General features: G+C 38.8%; 1 protein-coding gene across 1 annotated transcript in view; it reads left to right on the top strand.

Moving 5' to 3' along the window:
• The first annotated feature begins 5,985 nt into the window (after window positions 1-5,985).
• The window catches only part of LOC149152139 (uncharacterized protein At3g49055-like), a 171,517-nt gene continuing 157,418 nt past the window's right edge, over window positions 5,986-20,084 (top strand). The window contains exon 1 of the mRNA XM_089437994.1: window positions 5,986-7,226. Within this exon, the coding sequence (XP_089294120.1) occupies window positions 6,282-7,226 (945 nt within the window). The 5' untranslated portion in view covers window positions 5,986-6,281. The remainder of the gene's footprint in view (window positions 7,227-20,084) is intronic.

Genomic DNA, 20,084 nt, shown 5'->3' with positions numbered 1-20,084 from the left:
ATTTATATGCTTCCAAGGCTGCTCAATTTATCGTTAAAGTCGACCTATGCTTTTATGCACATGTGGCTTTCTTCTTCAAAAATACATTTTTCCTTAACTAAATTAAATTCTTCCAAGGGCTAGGAGGGGTCTTTCTTGATGAGGAAGACTGCCCAAAGGATGGAATTTTTCCAGGAGAAAGTATTGGTTGATTTGCAAAAAGTTTCCTATCAACAATATTGTGCAAACAAATAAACTATTATTGATTTATCGTCCAGTATGGAGAGCCATGGCATATTTACAATAAACCATCAAGACATGGAAAAGTAAATCTTGGAACATTCATTTTCCTATTTACTAGTGTTTAATTATTCAGGCTTCTTGGATACATAAAACAATGCTCATAGAGATGTGAAATGTGGAAATGCAAATACAGCTTCAGTGAAAGGGAGGCTTTCATTGTGTAGAGTTTGAATCTATAGAGGAAGCTTTCATTGCGCCAATACAGAAAAAACGTTTGTTGTGCATAATGCAAATATGTAGATGAAACTTTCATTGTGCATAAGAAGACCAATAAATCCAAGAAACTGATATATAATATTGCACTTCAATATAACCACATATCCAAAATTTGGCTTCATTAAGTTGACAATAGAGATGCAAAGGTAACTATTATTGTAGGTATGAAGTTTTCATCATGTGTAATGCAGACACGTGCTTTCATTATATGGAGAAGAATGTCATTGCGGGTACAAAATTTTCATTGTGCGGAATGTGGATATACGGGAGAAACTGATATATAATATTGCTTAGTATTTGTTTGATATGAATCTTGACACTTCACACAAGGAAAATTGTGTAGAGGAAGATTTCATTGTCAGCACGAAATTTCTTGGGCTCAATATAAGCTCAATATGAATTTCTAGTCTTCGCACATTGAACGAACCCGCACCTCCACACACATTCCCCTCTACACAAATAAACTGATATGTAATATTGCTTAGTATGAATTTCCAGCCTCATACAATCTATCAATCCACACCTCTGCACTTTGCACAATGTATCAAAAAATCTTAATATTATGTTATAATTATAAGACATATTTTTAGGCAGCCATATATGTGGAATGCAAAGATGCATAGAAAACTGTGCGGAGTTGCCTTTCAATGTGCGCAATGCGGAGGTGCGAAAACGACAATAACAACAGATAGTCGAAATGAAGAATACTAGAATAATGACAAAACATGTACCTCACATTGCCTTAATCAATTAATTAGTGGTAGAGGCAGGGACTATGTTGTGTTGCAACTATTAGTCTTGTTTATAATTCTAACATGATGATGAACATTATTGAATATGCACAACCAAACTTTGTGAGAGTCTTTATGGATCTATCAATTTGGTTGTATGGCAAAACTTTTACCACCATGCATGAAGAAATGGACAATCCATAGGTGTCTTACTAACGATATACATAGTAAATACATATGATAATGAAAGGTTGACTTTAGAGCATAAGACAATAATTTTTGAGATTTATTGAATAGTAAAAACATGAAAATATAATAATTACAATTTAAGGGGTTATTGTTTTGATAGATAAATAGACAAATTTGTTTATTTTATTATTTATATGAGATATTTTTTTAATACATACGTACATAAATTTGTGTATATATATAATTCATGATAAAAAGGCAAAATCAAATGAGTATATATATATTTAACTAACTATGTTATAAGGGAAGCATTATTTCTATGAGTTTTCCATGTAATTTTTATCAACATGAGAATCACAACATGTTTGAGATTTATGTGTTGCCAAATGCGACATATAAAATGGTTGATTATTCACACTCACACATGTATATAATATTCTATATAGAGGAGGAGGGAGAAGTTGAGAAGGCACACATATTCATCTCACACCCAAACAACCATTATGTTAAGAGGGGGAGACACTACCTTTGTGGACATCTCCATTAATAATCATGGCATGAAGTTAAGACTTGTATGCTACTATAAGCTAAATCTCACAACTAACATGGGGCAATACACAAAAGGAGAGGAGAATTGAAAATTCAAAAAACTACTCCAAGGTGCTAAGCATGTCATATATGATTGTTTATTACCATATTTATTAATCATTGTTTATCATTCACATGGACTCACACACCCACACAAAACATCATGTATATGAGGAGGGAGAGAGTGAGCAAGCACACATATTCATTTTACAACTAATTAACCATTACATTAGTATGAGGGACAATTTCTCTTTAGACATATTATTGACATAAATCTCATGTTAGATTGAGGCATCTTATTAACATAAAGATCATGTAGACTTATCACTTCTTTAAAATTTCCAAAAGTTCACTTATATATCGAGATAATAGTTATTAATATTATGAATTTAGAAAATCATATGATAAAGGGACATTGCAAATCCAACAATAACACATTTAACGACTGTACATAGTTACATTTAACTATATTTCATATTGTTCAATATATATATATTTTTGTAAGTTTAGTAGGACCTTCTCATTTTTGAGTTTTTACATGTCCGTTATTCACCCCATTTCCGGGGAGGGTAGCACAAGAATCGAACCCAAGATCTCCAGTTCGGTGAGACTTTATTCCACGACCATCGCCACTTGAGCTACCCCATGCGGACCATATTGTTCAATATATTATTGAAAGAGAAAAATTTGAATTTTTACTAATGTAACATATTATACAAACTATTTTTAATATATGACTATGCCATTAATATTTTTCATATTTAAAATCTTTTAAATAATAAAATTAATTATTGTTTTAGTAATTCATATTTAAATTTTTTTTTTTTGTTTTTGTTTTTGTTTTTGTTTTTTTTTTTTTTTTTCGTTAAAACTATTCTATTATATACATAAACAGATAACAGTTACATCATTTCAAGACAGAAAGAACCAGTTGCTTGTAATGGCAGCTTGGAACAACTGAGACTGCAATGTCCGAGGACTTAACCAGACCAAAAATAAACCAGCCCTCGCAGGGGCGCTAGCAGAGCAACAGATTAATCCCGTGCAGGAGAAACAAACACTTCCCAACCACAGAAAAAGATTCCAGAACCCAAGACCCAAACATAGACAATTTGCCATCAGAACATAAACATAAAAACCAAAACATAATCAAAACATCGAGAGAGGCTGAAAGTCCTAACAGATGTGCCGCAGAGACCTGGAATGAAGATGCCGCTATTCTTCAGGTTCCTCCTCAACCACCCGGCACCACCCGTATTCCTCCACCTCCGCTGTAGTTGGAGCGGTTTCCATGTTGACATCTTCTCTTTGGCTGATCATCGCCTCCTGAGCCAGAGGGCGTTTTGAGACATTCCCTGGATCTGCAGTGGGCGTCTTCATGACTTTCTCTGAGCCATCAGCTGGCTGCTTCCCCTGACTGTCTTGAGTATCGCTGCCATCCGGGGATTCTTCGATGAAGAGAACCGACACATGGGCGCTGATCCGGGGGCAGTTCAAAGAACTGTTGAAATTGAAAATGGCAGAGCCGAAGGCGGGCGAGGAAGCAGAATCAGGAGCGCTTGAATCCAGGAATTGACTGGACTGAAGGGGGTTGGCTTCAAGGGTACGATGGCAATGGCAATGGCAGCAATGGGGAGAAGTATCATCTACAGGAGGGCGCGAAGACCCTCCACGGGAGGTGCCTCGACGGCTGAGCATTCGCTGTCGAGGCCTAACCATGATTGCAGGGCCCGAATGTATAGAGCGCAGAGCGAAATTGAGAATCAAACCAGTCCCGGGGAGACCACAAACAAGCGGAGGGTTGGCCCAGACGGAAAGGCAGCCGCTTGGAGCTGCTCGCAGCTCCAGAGGTTGCATAAACATACCCTGAGGTTGAACAATGAACAGACCATAAACAGGCGCAGTGAAGCCCAACCCACCACTGCATTTATCATACCTGCCTGCTCCTCGAAACCCGTCCGCCATTACTGCAACCTTCATGCGAGCCGAGGAGCCGGACCCTGGCTTGCGTACAAGGGTGGACGGAGCATTTAAGCTCCTCTGGTAAATATCAAACAGACCACTCCCGCGCGGCTGAAAACAGGCCTGCGCCCATGTGTGTTCCTTGCGACTGCGCATGGCTGGCATGTGGCCGCATTTAAACGCGCGTCCCATCCGTTCTATCACCCGCATCCGGGGAATTCATATTTAAAATCTTTCAAATAATAAAAATAATTATTGTTAATAATTATTTTTAAATATTGTTAATAATTATTGTTTTAGTAATTCATATGATTGAATTAATAAAAATTTAAATATATTTTTACTTAATTTAATTTTAATTAGTACAAAAATAAATAAATAAATAATTATTTTAATTAGTATATATATAATTTAATTTTAATTAGTATAAAAAAACTATATATGAGGAGAAATTAGTAAATATAGAATGATAATAATTAATTTAATATAATTGGATCCTAATAATTAATGCTATAAATTAAATAATATTATTCATAGATTAGCCATTTATTATAGTTGCTATATAAACTAATGGTCTTTACATGGATCTCTATTTAAGCTCGTGCCATGATTTGCTTATTCATCTTGTCCTGATGATGAACCACACTGAATGGTTTTGCTTATTCATCTTATCTTGTCATGACAATGAACCACAGTGGATGGTTTCAAACGAGTTATTGAAAATTCTCCAATGTGATTTCTAGGTAAATCTTTTTCTTAAATATAGAATGATAATTTTTTTTTAGTTTGTTAATACTTATAATTTGTGGGATTAATTTAAGTTGTTAAATGTACTGGTAAGATCACATTTGACATGGATCACAGTAATCTTTAACATGTTTTGGTTTTTTTTTATGTCTTTTTTTAATATTACAAATTTCAAATTTTGATTAAATTTTTTCGTTTTATTTTTATTTTTTATCTTTTCATAGGAAAAAATCTATAACTTTCATTATATTACATAATAAAAGATACAACATTCTTTTGATGGAGCAACAACCCTCGTAAATAAAAATATTTTCTTATGTGAATTCTTTTTATGGAGCCAACAACCCCTCATAAATAAAAATATTTTCTTATATGAATTACTATATTCATCAACATGTTGACATAAAAACAACTCTTAGGGTTGATATGTTTAAACAAAAAAACAACAAATTTAAACTATTATACCTCCTACAAATCCACAATATTGTTGTCCCTATACTGCCATCACTCTTAAATGTCAATTACACTAGTAAAAATAGTAAATAATAAACAAGTATCATCTCCATAAATTACAAAAAAGTATGTTGTGAAACCATTTAAAACTAGTGAGATTTAAAACTAGTCAGACTTAAAACTAGGGTAAAAAGGAAAACACTCTTTATTTTCAAAAACTTTGCATATTCTTTGGTCTAAATCCAATCCAAATCTTGATTAAGTTATAAAGCCAAATCTTTAATATCTAATTCCCTTATCAAATTTTACATCAACAATAATAATTAACTCAAATACATAAAATAATATTAAAATTTTAAAAAATTTAAAAATATTAATTTTTAAATAATTTAAGAGTTTAAAAAAACTATATCAAAATTATTTTTCATAAAATTATTATTATTATTATTTATCAATCAAATATAAAAATAAAAGGTAACACAGAAGGATATGAAAATAAAAGGTAACATAAAAGGGAGAGCAGCTAGCTTATCAGAGAGATTAAAAATGAGATACAAAATTGCTTCAAAAAAAGTATATAGAACGAGGAGAAAGGTTGAAGGCATAGATTCGGATTAAGGAAGCTTATGAAAATTCATGCGTTCATCGCGGTTGCTAAGGAGATAAACCACGACTTTAATTAAAATGTGATGAAAAGTTTTAAACGAAATGACAATTTAATTTTTTGTACAATATTCTCCAGTGAGCAACAGAGGTTCGTTGGCAGTTTGTCAAATCACACATATATAAATATGTGCACCCTCTCTGGATGGCAGCTTTTAAAAGCGGGAGTTTACTTGCCATGAATGTTGGGCTGAATGATCATTCAATTGCTTTAACCGGCATGATATTCTTTTGACTTGTGCTGCATTTGACTGGTAGATGGCAATTAGAAAGACCCTTATAATAGTTATGGCGATAAATCACAAATGTAAATGTTTCCCTGCCGGAAATCAAATCAACCCTCGTTATAATTCCACGCAATTCACAGAACATGACCTTCCCGGGCACTCATTTGGATGGATGATGGATAAATTATATTGCAGGTGGTGTCTGGTGAAATGAATTGATATAATGGAAAGTGATGCAATCCAGCAAAGGGATGAAGCTCTCAAAGAAAAGGAAGAGCTTGCCCACAGGTTAGATCAAATTTCAAAGCAGAAGGACGAGCAAAGGGATGAAGCTTTAAAAGAAAAGGAAGAGCTTGCCCACAGGTTAGATCAAATTTCAAAGCAGAAGGACGAGCAAAGGGATGAAGCTCTTAAAGAAAAGGAAGAGCTTGCCCACAGGTTAGATCAAATTTCAAAGCAGAAGGACGAGCTTGAGAGAGAAATTGAATATTTAAGGGAATTTGCACGAGAAACTTCAGGCAAGTTAAACGGTTTGGAACTAAGATTATCCGATGAATTTGAGAAACGCAAATTTTCTCAGCAAGAGATTTACATTTCTAAAGCTCATGAATCGCTTGAGAGATTAATGAAGATGCTTAATGATCAAAACCCACAGAATCCTCAAACAACAGAATCTGTTTCAGAAGAACCTAAATCATCTTGTGAAGATCGAAATGATTTTTCCGACAATCCACATGAAGATTTGGAGATTAATGGACATCTGCAGGTCTCCTTAGCTGGGGCAAGGGTCGTGTCAGAGCTTGCTGAGTCAGCAGAGGCGATTTTTAGGCATTACGATCAAAAGAACAAGAAGGAAAAGAAAGAGTTAGAGAATAGTGTCGTAAGTTTAACAGAAGAGAATAGGGATATTAGTAAATTACTTAGGAGCGCTTTAGCAGAGAAGGAGGCAGCTGAGAAGGCCTTCTCTAAATCAAAAGGAGGCAGTGACCAGAGGAAAGCTGCAATTTTCCAGATAGCGGAAAGAGGGTTGCAGAAAGTTGGATTTGGATTTAGGGTTGGACCCTTTTTCCAAGGGGATCCTGAAAGTGTGGCATTCAATGGAGGAGGGACACCAGAGAGTGGAGGAGGGACACCAGAGAATGAAGGAGAAGAGGAGGTTTTCAGCCTGGTATGAAGAATTCTTCACGTAACTACTTAGTTATCGGGTTTGTGGAACTTTTGTACAAATTTGGGATTTGCTATCCAACATTGCATGTTTTTGCATTTCTTGTTGGTTCTTGCAAACCAAACTTTTGCCAGAATGAAATAAGCATTGCATGTTTCTGCATTTCTTGTTGGCTCCTGCAAACCAAATTTTTGCCAGAATGAAATAAACATTGCATGTTTCTGCATTTCTTGTTGGCTCTTGCAAACCAAACTTTTGCCTGAATGAAATAAACATGCAATTTTTTGTGCAGTACTGTATGAGCTCTCAGTGGGTCTAATTTATGATTGATCATTCTCTTTTCAAGTTATGCTGCCTTGAACTCAGCCTTGGTTCAGTCTATGCTTGGTGACAATTGGCTAATAGCGTGTTTCTGCATCATGCTATAGTTTATCGATTTATGTAGGGTTTTCGGCATGCCAATTGACATTGTGTGGCATTAAAATGTGTTTGCCTCATGCACTCAACATATTGTTCTTGATCACAGTGTAGCAGTCCCATTGACCATTTTGTTCTTTTCTGGATAGTTACTTTTTATTTTGAGCTACTGGTAAAGAAGAAACTTTGTATTATATACAGAGATTACAATGGTATACAATACTTTTGACGGGAGGGATACCCTCCCCACCGATCACAAAAATTGGCCTTTGAAGTAAAACCTGGCTCTCCTGGTCTATCTTCCGTAGATTTATGTAATTTTTAAAATGCAAAATCTTGTATTGATGTGAAATATGGCACAACATTTACAACAATGTTCCACCAAGTTTTGGGGATGGGGGTGACGCGGGAACAGGGAGATGCAGAGGGGGGACATGTGGGAGCACCCCTAAATTTTAGGGAAATTCAGGGGGATCAGGGGACGTCAGGTGTGTGTGTATTAAACATGATTTATATTCAATAATGAAATACATTGATTCATACACGATAAATGATTCAATGAAATAGAAATAGTAAAATATTATATACATTGATTTAATTTTATCATTTATTATTCTAGAATTTGATTAGTACTAAGCAAAATAGTAGATTTTAAAGTTGAAGACCGGAATAGTAAATCAAAATCGCTCAAACTCAAAAATAGTAAAAAGTGACAAGTCAAAGACTTGGTCTAAGGTCATCAATATGTGGAGTCAAGACTCAAAAGTTAAAACGAAAAAACGAACAATGGACAATGAACCAATATTGTCAGAACCACCCTGGTGATCGAATTGGTTGACCCCAAAACTGAGAGTTGGGAAAAAGATTGGACCAAAAAACTGATCAACCAAAAAATACATAAGTATTCAAATTTTGAAAGAAGAAATAGGTAAATATTTGGGAGGGGTTACCTATGGCCTTGGTGAAAAAAAAGTCTTAGTACTCGTGGGGTTTGGGTAAGATGACGAATAATCAGGCAGAAGCCTATGGCTTGCTACAAGGCATCCTCTAAGCCAAAGAAAATTAGGTTTCCTCTCTCATTGTGTTGGGGGAATTTTTTATTGTCATTCAACACATGGTTAAAGATTCATCTCCAAGAGATAAGTTTTTGGATAATCTCTTAAAACTTTTCAAGAACGCAACGAAAGATATCCCAATTATGAGTTATAAGCACATACTATGGGATAATAATAAGGAAGCGGATGGATGTGCCAATTTGGGATGCAATCTAAAATTTGGTGAATTGATGGTTAATGGCCAATTAAGACCATCTTTCATTCCTTAGTAATAGTTCCAATAATAAGTCATACAACATCAAGTTACATCAGAAGCTAGGAGTGTATTTACTGTAAATTTTGTTGAAATTTCACCTACAATGTGGTTATCTCATGTTGGAATTTCGTCAAACACTTGGTCAACACTCAGATTTCGGACTCTATTAAAACCTTCAGCAATAATGTATTTTAACCCAAACACATGCAATCTGATTTTTATGAGCAGAAACACTGAAGACTAAATCTGAACTTTAAATGCTAAAGATAACAGTAAAAACCCACAAAAATTGACACATGAGATTTTTGGGCAAAGCCCCTGGAAAAACCCCAAAGGGAAAACCGGTAGAGAAGAGGCAATTTTATTAAATGCTCACAGAGAAATTTCTGAGTTTACAACAATTAATTTCCAGCAAAATCCAATTGTACTTATCCAAAAATTGTGCCCAATACTCTCTCGAAAAAGGTGCCACATGCTGTCTAGAATTCTGTGCCTCTGCTGTACTGACTGTACAGACTGTGTGGACAACACTAAATGCACCAGAAAACAGTCTAGAAAACAACATCCTTGCTGTCTCAAATTTTGTGCCAATTTTTCCTGTACAAAACAACAATATTTCTCCTTGAAATTCATGCCCTCTCAGCTGAAATTTCGTGCCAAGATTTGTTGCTGTACAACTTGCATTAATAGCTGAAAATCTCCTAGAAAAGCGTGCCCTTTCCCTACTGCAAGCTTCTTTGAGAAATGTGTCCTTCTCTTGCAACTATGTGTCCTTCTCTTGCAACTAGCTGCGTTGGAATTTATCCTTTCCTTGTTGCTCCTTCTCTTTTTCTCCTTAACCCTCTTTTCCTCTCTTTCTCTCTTGAAAAGTGTGCCTCTTCACTTCCCCAATTGCCTTTTATAAACTCATCACACTTACTAAAACCATTAAATCTTGCCATCTCAAGATCAACAGTTATGACTTAATCTCTCATTGAGACGACTTAAGTCATTTTTAGAAAAAACACTTTCTAAAATCACTTAAGTCACTTTTAGTAATTAAATATAAAAAGCCACTTTATAAATAAAGTGTCTAGGAAGTGACACGTGCTCAGTCACTTCTACAGGCTAGGTACTGCCATTGCAGAAGTACCCCTGAACTACAATTTCTAACACTCCCTCTTAGAGAGAGAGGTACTTCTGGCACCTCTACCACCTCCGGGATTTGACTTCGAGTCCATCACACTGTTTACTGTGGCAACTCCCTTTGAACTAGAAGCTCCCTTTGACTCATAAGCTCCCTTTGACTCAACAACCTCTCTTGCTACCTGTCCTTGAACTGAAGACCTATGCCAGTAACTCATGCTCCTAGGAGACTCCTCTCTCCCACCCTGAGCATCCTTCTCCGTCATCTCGAACCATGATGGTCTCTTGACCGAGCTAGAAGAATCCTCTCCTCCAGCTACCTCTGGGACTACCATTGAACATGAGATCCATCTGGACTCACCATCCACAAGATGACCTGCCAGTGTGTACATCTTGCCCACATGTATGACAATAACTCGTGCTGCATCCACATTCTCTCCCATCAGATAAATCACCACCTATCCATTACAAAATAGAGCAACATATCCGTCATCCTCCAAAGCTGCAACAGAGAGGAGATTTGCTCGCAATGCTGGTACCCAAAGCACATGGTCACCCTCCAGATATCTTCTTGACTCCAACTAGAATCCCACATATCTAGTCCCCCACACTTCATGTGTGGTGTGCACCCAATTGTCAACACACATGTCTGAGTCGATACTTGTCATACTCAAGAACATAGCTCTAGTCCCTGTCATGTGGCGCGATGCCCCACTGTCGACAAACCAAACTCCAGTGTTCTCGCACTCAGTGACATTACTCCTCGAAAGATGAGATACCAAGGAGAACTCCTTGAACTTCTCTGCAAACTTAGCAACCTCAGCTGAACCAACTACATGTTTTTCATTTTCCTTACCTTTCTTCTTGTTTGGACATTGGCCTGCATAGTGACCAAACTTGTGACATGCAAAACAGTTGACTTTGCTCATGTCCTTCTCGGAAGTAGATCCCCCACTGCCCTTTACATTTCCCTTGCCTTTACCCTTTACTGCAAGGGCCACATTCTCTTTGTCACCACCATTTGTCTTCACCTGATCTCTACTCATAGATCACTCTCGAATCTCTTCTTGACTAAAGTCATCCCACAACCTTTCCAATCTGGAAGATGCTCTCTACCCACCACACACTTCATGAAAACATCCCACTCGTTGGTGAAGCCCTTCAAAGCTATATGAACCAACTTTGAGTCTAAATTGACCTCTCCAACTGCTGCCAACTCATCTTTCACCTGAGCAACTCTAGTGAGATAGGAGGCCACACTCTCTCCTTTGACCATCCTAGTATTAAGGAGGAGCTTGTCCTTAAGGGCCATTTTCCTATTCCTGTTCTTTGCCTCGTGCAAATTTTTAAGTGCATCCCACATTTCCTTGGCTGTTTGTTTCTCAACCAAATGTGGAATGAGGTGGTCTCTCAATCAATCCAAGATCATCCTCTATGCCCTTTCTTCCTTCACTTCATGAACATCTAGAGCAACAGGATTTGATGTGGGTATCGGCACAACAATGCTAATAAAGTTCCACAACTTGTTCTCCTTGAGAACAACAACCATTCTCACTTTCCATTGCAAGTAGACTCGTAGTTAAAGACCCCTTCCAACCTGTCCTCATATCTGATACCGGAAGAACTAACTAACCGTCACTTTTCCCTTCACAATCCCCTTTTGCAATCCCTACAATAAACCTGTGTCAACACTTGTCCACTGTACTTTAACAACCTTGCTTTGATACCATGTTGAAATTTCACCTATAATGTGATTATCTCATGTAGGAATTTTGTCAAACACTTAACACTCAGATTTCCGACTCCAATAAAAATTCGAGCAATAATATATTTTAACCCAAACACATGCAATCTAATTTTTATGAGCAGAAACACTGAAGACAGTGCCCTTGCTATCTTGATTTTTGTGCCAATTTTTCTTGTACAAAACAACAATATTTCTCCTTGAAATTCGTGCCCTCTCAGCCGAAATTTCGTGCCAAGATTTACTACTGTACGACATGCATTAATGGCTAAAAATCTCCTAGAAAAACATGCCCTTTCCCTGATGCAAGCTTTCTTGAGAAATGTGCCCTTCTCTTGCAGCTAGCCGCTGCACGCCGCTGTGCCACGGGCAGGCGCCCCTGTCCACAGGCTGCCTTGGAATTTGTGCCCTTCCTTGCTGCTCCTCTTCTTCTCCTCAACCCTCTTTTCCGCTCTCTCTCTTGAAACTTGTGCCTCTTCATTTCCCCCATCTCCTTTATAAACTCATTAATTACTAAAACCATTAAATCTTGCCATCTCAAGATCAACAGTTGTGACTTACTCTCTCATTGAGATGATTCAAGTCACTTTTAGAAAAAAATACTTTTTAAAATCACTTAAGTCACTCAAACTTTATAAAATCACTTTAAAAAAAAGCTACTTTCTAAAATCACTTAAGTCACTTTCAGTAATTAAATATAAAAAGCCACTTTATAAATAAAGTGCCTAGGAAGTGACACTTGTTTAGTCACTTCTGCAGGTTAGGCACTGCCACTGCATAAGTACCCCCGAGCTACAATTTCTAACAGACTCTGGTTTATTTTGGGGCTCTATGGGAAGGTATTCACCTCCAAAAAACCCCCCTTTGTTTGTGTGAGTAATGTGCCTCTCGGGAGGACACTTTTGATTTTGAATAGGGAAAATTAGTTTGAAAGACTTAGACTTATGATGATTTATTTTCTGTAAACCAGGCGTCCATTTTGATCTAATAAAAAATTCTCATTATTGTGGGGAAAAAACACATTAATATTTATGCACATCCATATGAATCCAAACCATTATACGCAAATATGCAAAGCTTCTCATATATATAGCAAGGGTGCATATAACCATAATAGCACCAAGTGCAATGCATATTTGAACCGAAAATACATCAACAAAGAGACTCTAAATGGCCTCTATAGTAAAAAAAATTCATGCTACAACAAATACGTACATATCATTAAAATCATTGCGTATATTGGGATCCTCATCATCAATATCATCCTCTAAGCATTAAATAAGATAGAAGAAACTTAACATGTCAAGTCAAGATTTTGTTTGAGTGATATGTACAATTTTACTAGGGTCATGACATAGGAGTTTAATAATCAATGCCACCAACATCGAGGTACATAGAGGGCTTGGTACTCTTGATTAATGCTAGTTCTATACCCCCATACATGATAGAATCCAATGAAAACATTGCAATCCCCCAAATCCTGAAATCTTGAAAATTGTTAAGTCAGCTGGATTTTGAGTGGGATCTAAAATTCTACTTTCTCCATATAAAATCCAGTGAGGTTAGAACCAATCTCAAACATCTAGAGTAAATTAATGGTAATGTTAAAAAAATTAATTACATCATTTTACTTTAAGTATTTAACATTACCATTAATTACATAGCATTAGTAGGGCCCTAGGGTTGAATATTAGGCTTACCCACTTATACATTATTGTTTTCAAGCAAAATTTAGGGGGGCCTCCCACAAGCACCCTTTTTGGAGAAATGCATCCCCCACATTGGGAAATGTTCACCTTGTGTTTCCTTGAGTTTCCCCAAAAGGGGGATGTGGGGAAACATTTCCCGAGGCATCCTCCTGTCCTTGGTGCGCGTGAAACATGAGGAGGGTGCACTGCACCTTGGGGGACGCGTTGTCGTGGAACACTGATTTACAAAGCATTTTATTACGAAAAAATGGGCTGCTAAAGCGGGTTACTACTATTGCTAGTATGAGGATGTAAGAGCCTCATTAACCGCCTATCTGATGTTCAAAGTTCTCAAATAAAAGCGTCACTTGGTGCATTACAGGACTAAACATGTCCAAAATTTTAATGTGATATCCTAGTGGACATAGTTAAAAAAAAGAAAGAAAATAAAACATGATCAAAATCATGAAGATGAGAAATCATGTAGCTGCGCCTGTGGGGATTAGTCTGGTGGCAGGAGGATCATCCCTGTCATTGTTTAGCAACCCTCCCCAATGCTGGATTGATGGCACTCAGCTGTATGGGCTTCATTATGCTCCCTCACTGTCTGGCTTGCTCTATGGTGAGCTAGCCTACACTTCTCTTAGATTGCTAGGATGGGACAGAGGGAGTTGGAGACTCTGTTGGAGGCTCGTGGTTCATTGTGCAAGTGGCTCTTCTTGATTAGTCTAGAAGTTGGTAGGGATAAGCAACATCCAACTTAACCTTCTGGACTTGAACAATGATTTGTAGAGAGAAATCAACACATATTGTGACTATCAACAGTTAGAACATATAAATTGCTTATTCAAAAGAACTTGAATCTGATGTATTCGAACGGTACCAAGAACCGCCAAAAGCTAGCTGTTCCAAATCAAGCAATCGAAGTAAGTAATGTAATTCATTTTCGCAGAAGAAATTGACCTCTGGACAACATCATTGTGGGAAAGGTCGTAATGGAAGAGGAATTATTACCGCAAGACACAGGGGAGGGAAAGGGGAAATCCTCCTATTTTCGTGAGGGAGGGAGGTCACCTAGCTTAGAGGGTTGTTAGCAAGTGAGGCGACAAGACAAGGTGCTTATATTCGTTCCCAGGCCATCCACTCACTTTATTGGATTTCCATTTAGCTCTAGTCGAGTTGAATCGATGGAAATGGGACACAAAAGCTAAGAGGTCTAAGAATAAGGTTGTTTCATGCCATCAAAGCCATCCATGCTATTCCGCCCCATAGAGCAAAGGCGATTATGTGTCTGTCCTCCCAAAGAACAAATAAGAACTCTATATAGTTTCCTCTCCAAAATCAAATACCCTACTCTAGTTAGTCTCTCCCCTTCTCGGGTTCAAAATCTAATCCAGGCTCCCCTACCCCAACTACTATGGTGGGTTTTTCGCGCCCAGTGCAGCACGAGGGGGGCTAGGTGTCCATGTTTTCCAAATAAGATAGAGTCATTATCTTTAGAAGTTGCTATATAGATTGGAACTCAATAGACCATTGGTGTTTGTCCTACAGAAGGGTAGTTTTCTAGGAGATAGAACTAGAGGAGAGATGACTATAGAAGGTCATGTTACCACAAAATATAGCAGGCCTTGAGGGGAACCTCACAAGACAAAGAGCTAGACTAAGTGCTAACAATGGGACAATGGCCCTGTCACCACAACCAAGGTCCCCTGCTCTTTATGTACTTTCATTGATGGGAGGAGGCCCGGTAAGATAATAATGACCTTTAATAGATGTTCTAGGGTTTGAGGTGCAAGGTGATGGATTAGGACCTCTCAAGAAATGCTCAAGGTTATGATATAATGCTTTAAAAGGTGCTTCGCTACCTGTGAGAGGCCTAGAAATGGATTGCACAAGACCTAGGATTTTGTGAATTATCGTGGATGAGGCTACTCCCAAGATTAAGGCAATGAGGAGAAAGGCTTCTTATGATATACTTCACCAAGTACCCAGCTCATACAACTCTCAAGGAAATCGCCAAGTTGAGGAGAGCTAGCTAGGGTTCCCCTCTTAGGGAAATGCCTAGAGCAAGAGATTTTATGGACGAAATCTAAGTGGATGCCCACCAAACTTTGAGGTCTAGTAGTCAAGACCCTAGGCTTGATGTTTAGGCTCTTGGAATCCTACGAAACCTCCTCCTATGCAATTCGCTCTAAGCCCTAGCCTAGCTGTGCTATCTTACGAGGACCAAAATTGAGAGAGGGAAATTTATGGAGAAGAATTGAATTTGACCACCTAGGACTTGGATTAGTGTCTTGTCCTTTGGGCATATGGAATCTTAGGAAGTTCAAGATGAGCTAAATCGTCTCTAAGGAAGCTTAGAATTGATGCCCTAGGTACCAATTCCAAACATTTACCCACTTCAAGAGATAATGGAGTTTTATGGAGAGTTTAAGGCTTTCTCCACTAGGAACATTCATTACATGTCATACAATGAATAATATATCCAATACTCAACTAGAGAACCTTTTCAAAAATTATTTTTCAACGATTAGGGCACAATTAACACATTCTAGAAGTAGCAATTCCATGTGTTAAACAATTTCAAGAGAAAAATTCTATCAACATAAAGCACTTACAAGATGACATGCACTATATCCATCCAATATCCAAGAAATAGCTCCGAAGACAAAATTGAATTAGCTCCCATACATTGAAATGCATCCAGAGATCTCCAATAGCCCAAAAGAAACACGTGTGAGTTTTTCTTTAGAAGTCGAATTCCAAGTGTGATGATGATGAGAGACTAAATGAGGTCTCTCATATTTATACATGTCCAATCAAGTCCTATTTTAACCTAAAGCCCCTTTTAGTTGTCAAATGGAGGGCAAAACTAATTGTGGTTACAAGCCAACCACATAGCCAATGTGACGTTGTAAAAATTAACCCACAAGAGGGCCAAAATGTTGATGTCATCACTGTGTGGGCCTCTTGGAGCTATGTGTTGAGCTCCCTTGGTGTCAAACTGAGTCAAGAGGGCTCCAAAAATCATCCTCTAGGGGTTGGCTCCTAGATATCCATGCAAATCCTCATGTGGACCTCGGTTTTGTGTTTGAGGCACAAAATGGGTCTCATGGGTCTTGTGGTGATCAAATAGCCTAGATTTGCTCCATCGATAAGGGCTTGGAGAATGGTGCTAGCCCTACCATGTCTCAAAGGGTGAGACAAACCTCATTTGGGCCTCAAATCAGCTGCCAAACCATGTGTACACTGCTAAGCTGACTGGGTCATGCTGGTCCAAGTGCATCATCTCTTGAATAATACGGGGCAAAGCACAGACTGCTGTGGTGCTGTAGGTGCCCATGGAGTACAATGATGATGCTGAACAAGTAACAAGAGTCCCATGGCTCTCAACACTTCACCTGAAGGGTGTCATATGTTGCTCTAGTGGACTTAGGACCTAGTTAAGTTGCCCAACCCATGATGAAACCACTTGCCAATCACACATAATGTCCAGTGTTGCATCTTCACCATCAGGTACAATAATTCATTAGTGCATCTAAGTGAACCAAGCTTGTTAGTCAAAGGCACATTGAGACTTCATATGGGGCTTCTCTTTCAAATTTGGGGCTTTGATCTCACAATAATGGTACCTCCCTAGGTAGGAGTGGCTAATAGACGATCCTATTAGGTGTTCCCAGCCCCTAAGGGGAAAGACATGTCCTTGGTACATCCTTCAATTAATATGTGGCATGTGAATAATGATGAAATGGATGGGGACATAGGGGTCTCAAGGCCAAAAGCCACGAGTACAAGGATAACAATGATGAGGGGTGTCCACATATTGGGCATATGGATGTGAGGAGGGAGCAATCATGGTTACATGAGTCACTGTTAAATTTTGGTATGCCCTATGCTTAAGAGCAATTTACTTCAATTTTCTTGTTAGCCCAATATCAATGTCCAGTGTAGCAATCACATTAGCATGATAGTAAAATGCATATAGAACATAAACATAAATAGTAGAAGACAAGCCAAGACGAGAGGACACAAGATGTGGCACCAGCCAGGGACAAACCTCAATGTGGGGAAACCCTTGATCAATTCTTCTTATATTCTTCAATAGTTCAACAGAGAGAGAGATAGTACAAATATACAAGACTGATATTTATGACAGCAGTAGAAAAGACTTGACCAGAGTAGACAGTGCTGGTCACACAGGACAAAATCTTCCTCTGAAGATCATACATCTGGTATCAACAGGATGTTCGGCAAACTGAGCCAATCATGGTCAAACCTTGACCCAAAACATCTCCCAGAACTTTGATGTCTTCTTGCTACACTAGCTGTCACTGCTTCACGAAATGGGACACAATCAATAATAGATTTGCTGCTGTCATCATGATGACTGGTTAGGGCACCAAGCACTATTGTAACAGTCCTCCAACAGTCATCGAAACAGCCTAGGACATCTCCTTGAATATGCTGTTGATCTGGGCATATAAATAAGCACTCAAACACTCATAAACAAACCTTGACTGTGCTGTTATGGCCTGCGGCCTATAACACAGTCTTCCTATAGCTTTTAGGCAGCAAAAACATTATCCTTGTTCCTTCAGTGATACCCCAACAGATCTGATCTAGAGCTCCTCTAACTCGACCCTTCTACAAGAAGAAAATGCAGTCACAAAACGATGCCTAAACAGTCCCGTAACCCATGCCTAGCGACAACCCTCTTTCATGCTGTCAATAGAATTATTCTTGCTGCGTTAGGGCTCCTTTCGCTGCTGCTTAGGGTTAGTCAATGGTTGCGTATTATGGCTCCTCAAATCTGTTGCTGAGTCTTCTTCCTTAGCTGTGTATTAGGCCTCTTTATCACTGTGGATTTAGGGCTCTCTTGATAGCGAATGAGGGCTCCTTTATGACTGTGGATTAGGGCTTCTTTAGGCTGCATATAGGAGCTTCTTCAGGCAGCGTATTAGGGCCTTCATTGACAGCGTATTAAGGCTCCTCCTTGACTATGTATAAGGGCCTCTTGGACAACGGATTAGGGCCTCCCTTTAAGTGTAGATTAGAGCTCTTCTTGACAGCATATAGAGCCTACCTTAACTACATATGGAGCCTTCCCTTTGATGCGCATTAGAGCCTCTTCCGCTGCGTATAAGAGCTCCTTTGATCTGCGGCCAGATCTCCTTCAAGACTGCGGCTAGGGCTTCTCCCTTAGTCTCCTCTTCCCCTGTGGCTAGGGCTTCTTCATGAGGACTGCGGCTAGGGCTACTCCCTCTTGACCTCTCTTGCCACCAAACCCAAACGAGTGGAGAGAGATCATGAGAGAAGTGTGTGTAACAAATGACTTGAGGCCTCCTCTATTTATAATGCCACATTGAGGTTGAGCTGGGGGTAATTTGGTTGCGGGACGACCTTGACAAATTGTCAATAGTATAAATAAATTCATATCTTTAAAATTACATGTCGGAATCGGATGATCTTTAGATCAATCCGACACCTCTCGTAGAGAGGAATCCAAGAAAAATATCTGCTGCCATAAATAAGATGACCCACATGGAATTTGGCCCTAGTTTCCAATTTTAACACTTCCTCTCAACTAGGGAGAACTTCATCTGCTAATCCATCTCTGCCAGTCTGTACTATCTCTGCCATCAATGCATTGCCCTGCACTGCTCTGTTGGACTATGAAGAAGAAGAAGTGATCGAGAATGTATCATACCATTCTCTACTGACCCGAAGTCAGTCCCATATAAAGAGAGTGTCTCATACCACTCTTACTGATCCGAAATCAGTTCCAAGTAAAGAGAGTGTCTCATACCACTCTTACTGAACCGAAATATGTTCCAAATAAAGAGAGTGTCTCATACCACTCTTATTGACCCGAAGTCAGTTCCAATTGATCCCAGATCAATATCATCCTAGCATAGGGAGTATGGTAGTACACGATGCGGCCATTGGTAGTACTATGGTCCCTATCCTCATTTCCCTACTCATTAGCTAGATGAGAGGTACTTCTCATGAGTCCCAGACTGCAGGGGTAGGATGTCTCAGCAGGAGAAGGATGAACCACTCATCTTGCCTACATGTCGCCATGGGGTATCCCAGGGGAGGGCTGAACCACTCACCCTGTACACAACAAATCACTAGGGGAAGGATGAACCACTCACCCTATGATTGTGTCTCAGCAGGAGAAGGATGAACCACTCATTCTGACTACATAGCAGACCACTAGGGGAAGGCTGAACCACTCACCCTATGGTTGCTCATCGCTCCAAGAAGTACCCCAAGCCTCTTGGAGCTCCCAGAGCTCAATATCCATATCATACAGGACCCTTAGGAGAGGGTCTCTCCACGACTCCTAGACGTTCTCGAAAATTCAAGAATTTGACCTTTCCATGGGGCTTCGTCAGAATATCGATGACCTGCTCATCAGTCCCAATGTGATGGAGCTTTATTGCTCCTCATTGTACCATATCCTGGATAAAGTGGTACCTGATGTCTATGTGCTGGGAGCGATCATGAAATACAAGATTCTCCGATAAACGGATCCCACTTTGGTTGTCACAGAGGATCACGGTGGTATCCAAC

This window comes from Pinus tabuliformis, chromosome 9 (assembly GCF_031772625.1).
Source record: "Pinus tabuliformis cultivar Carrire ecotype Pingquan chromosome 9, CPIR1, whole genome shotgun sequence".
Taxonomy (NCBI): domain Eukaryota; kingdom Viridiplantae; phylum Streptophyta; class Pinopsida; order Pinales; family Pinaceae; genus Pinus; species Pinus tabuliformis.
This window is presented reverse-complemented; position numbering and strand designations above follow the sequence as displayed.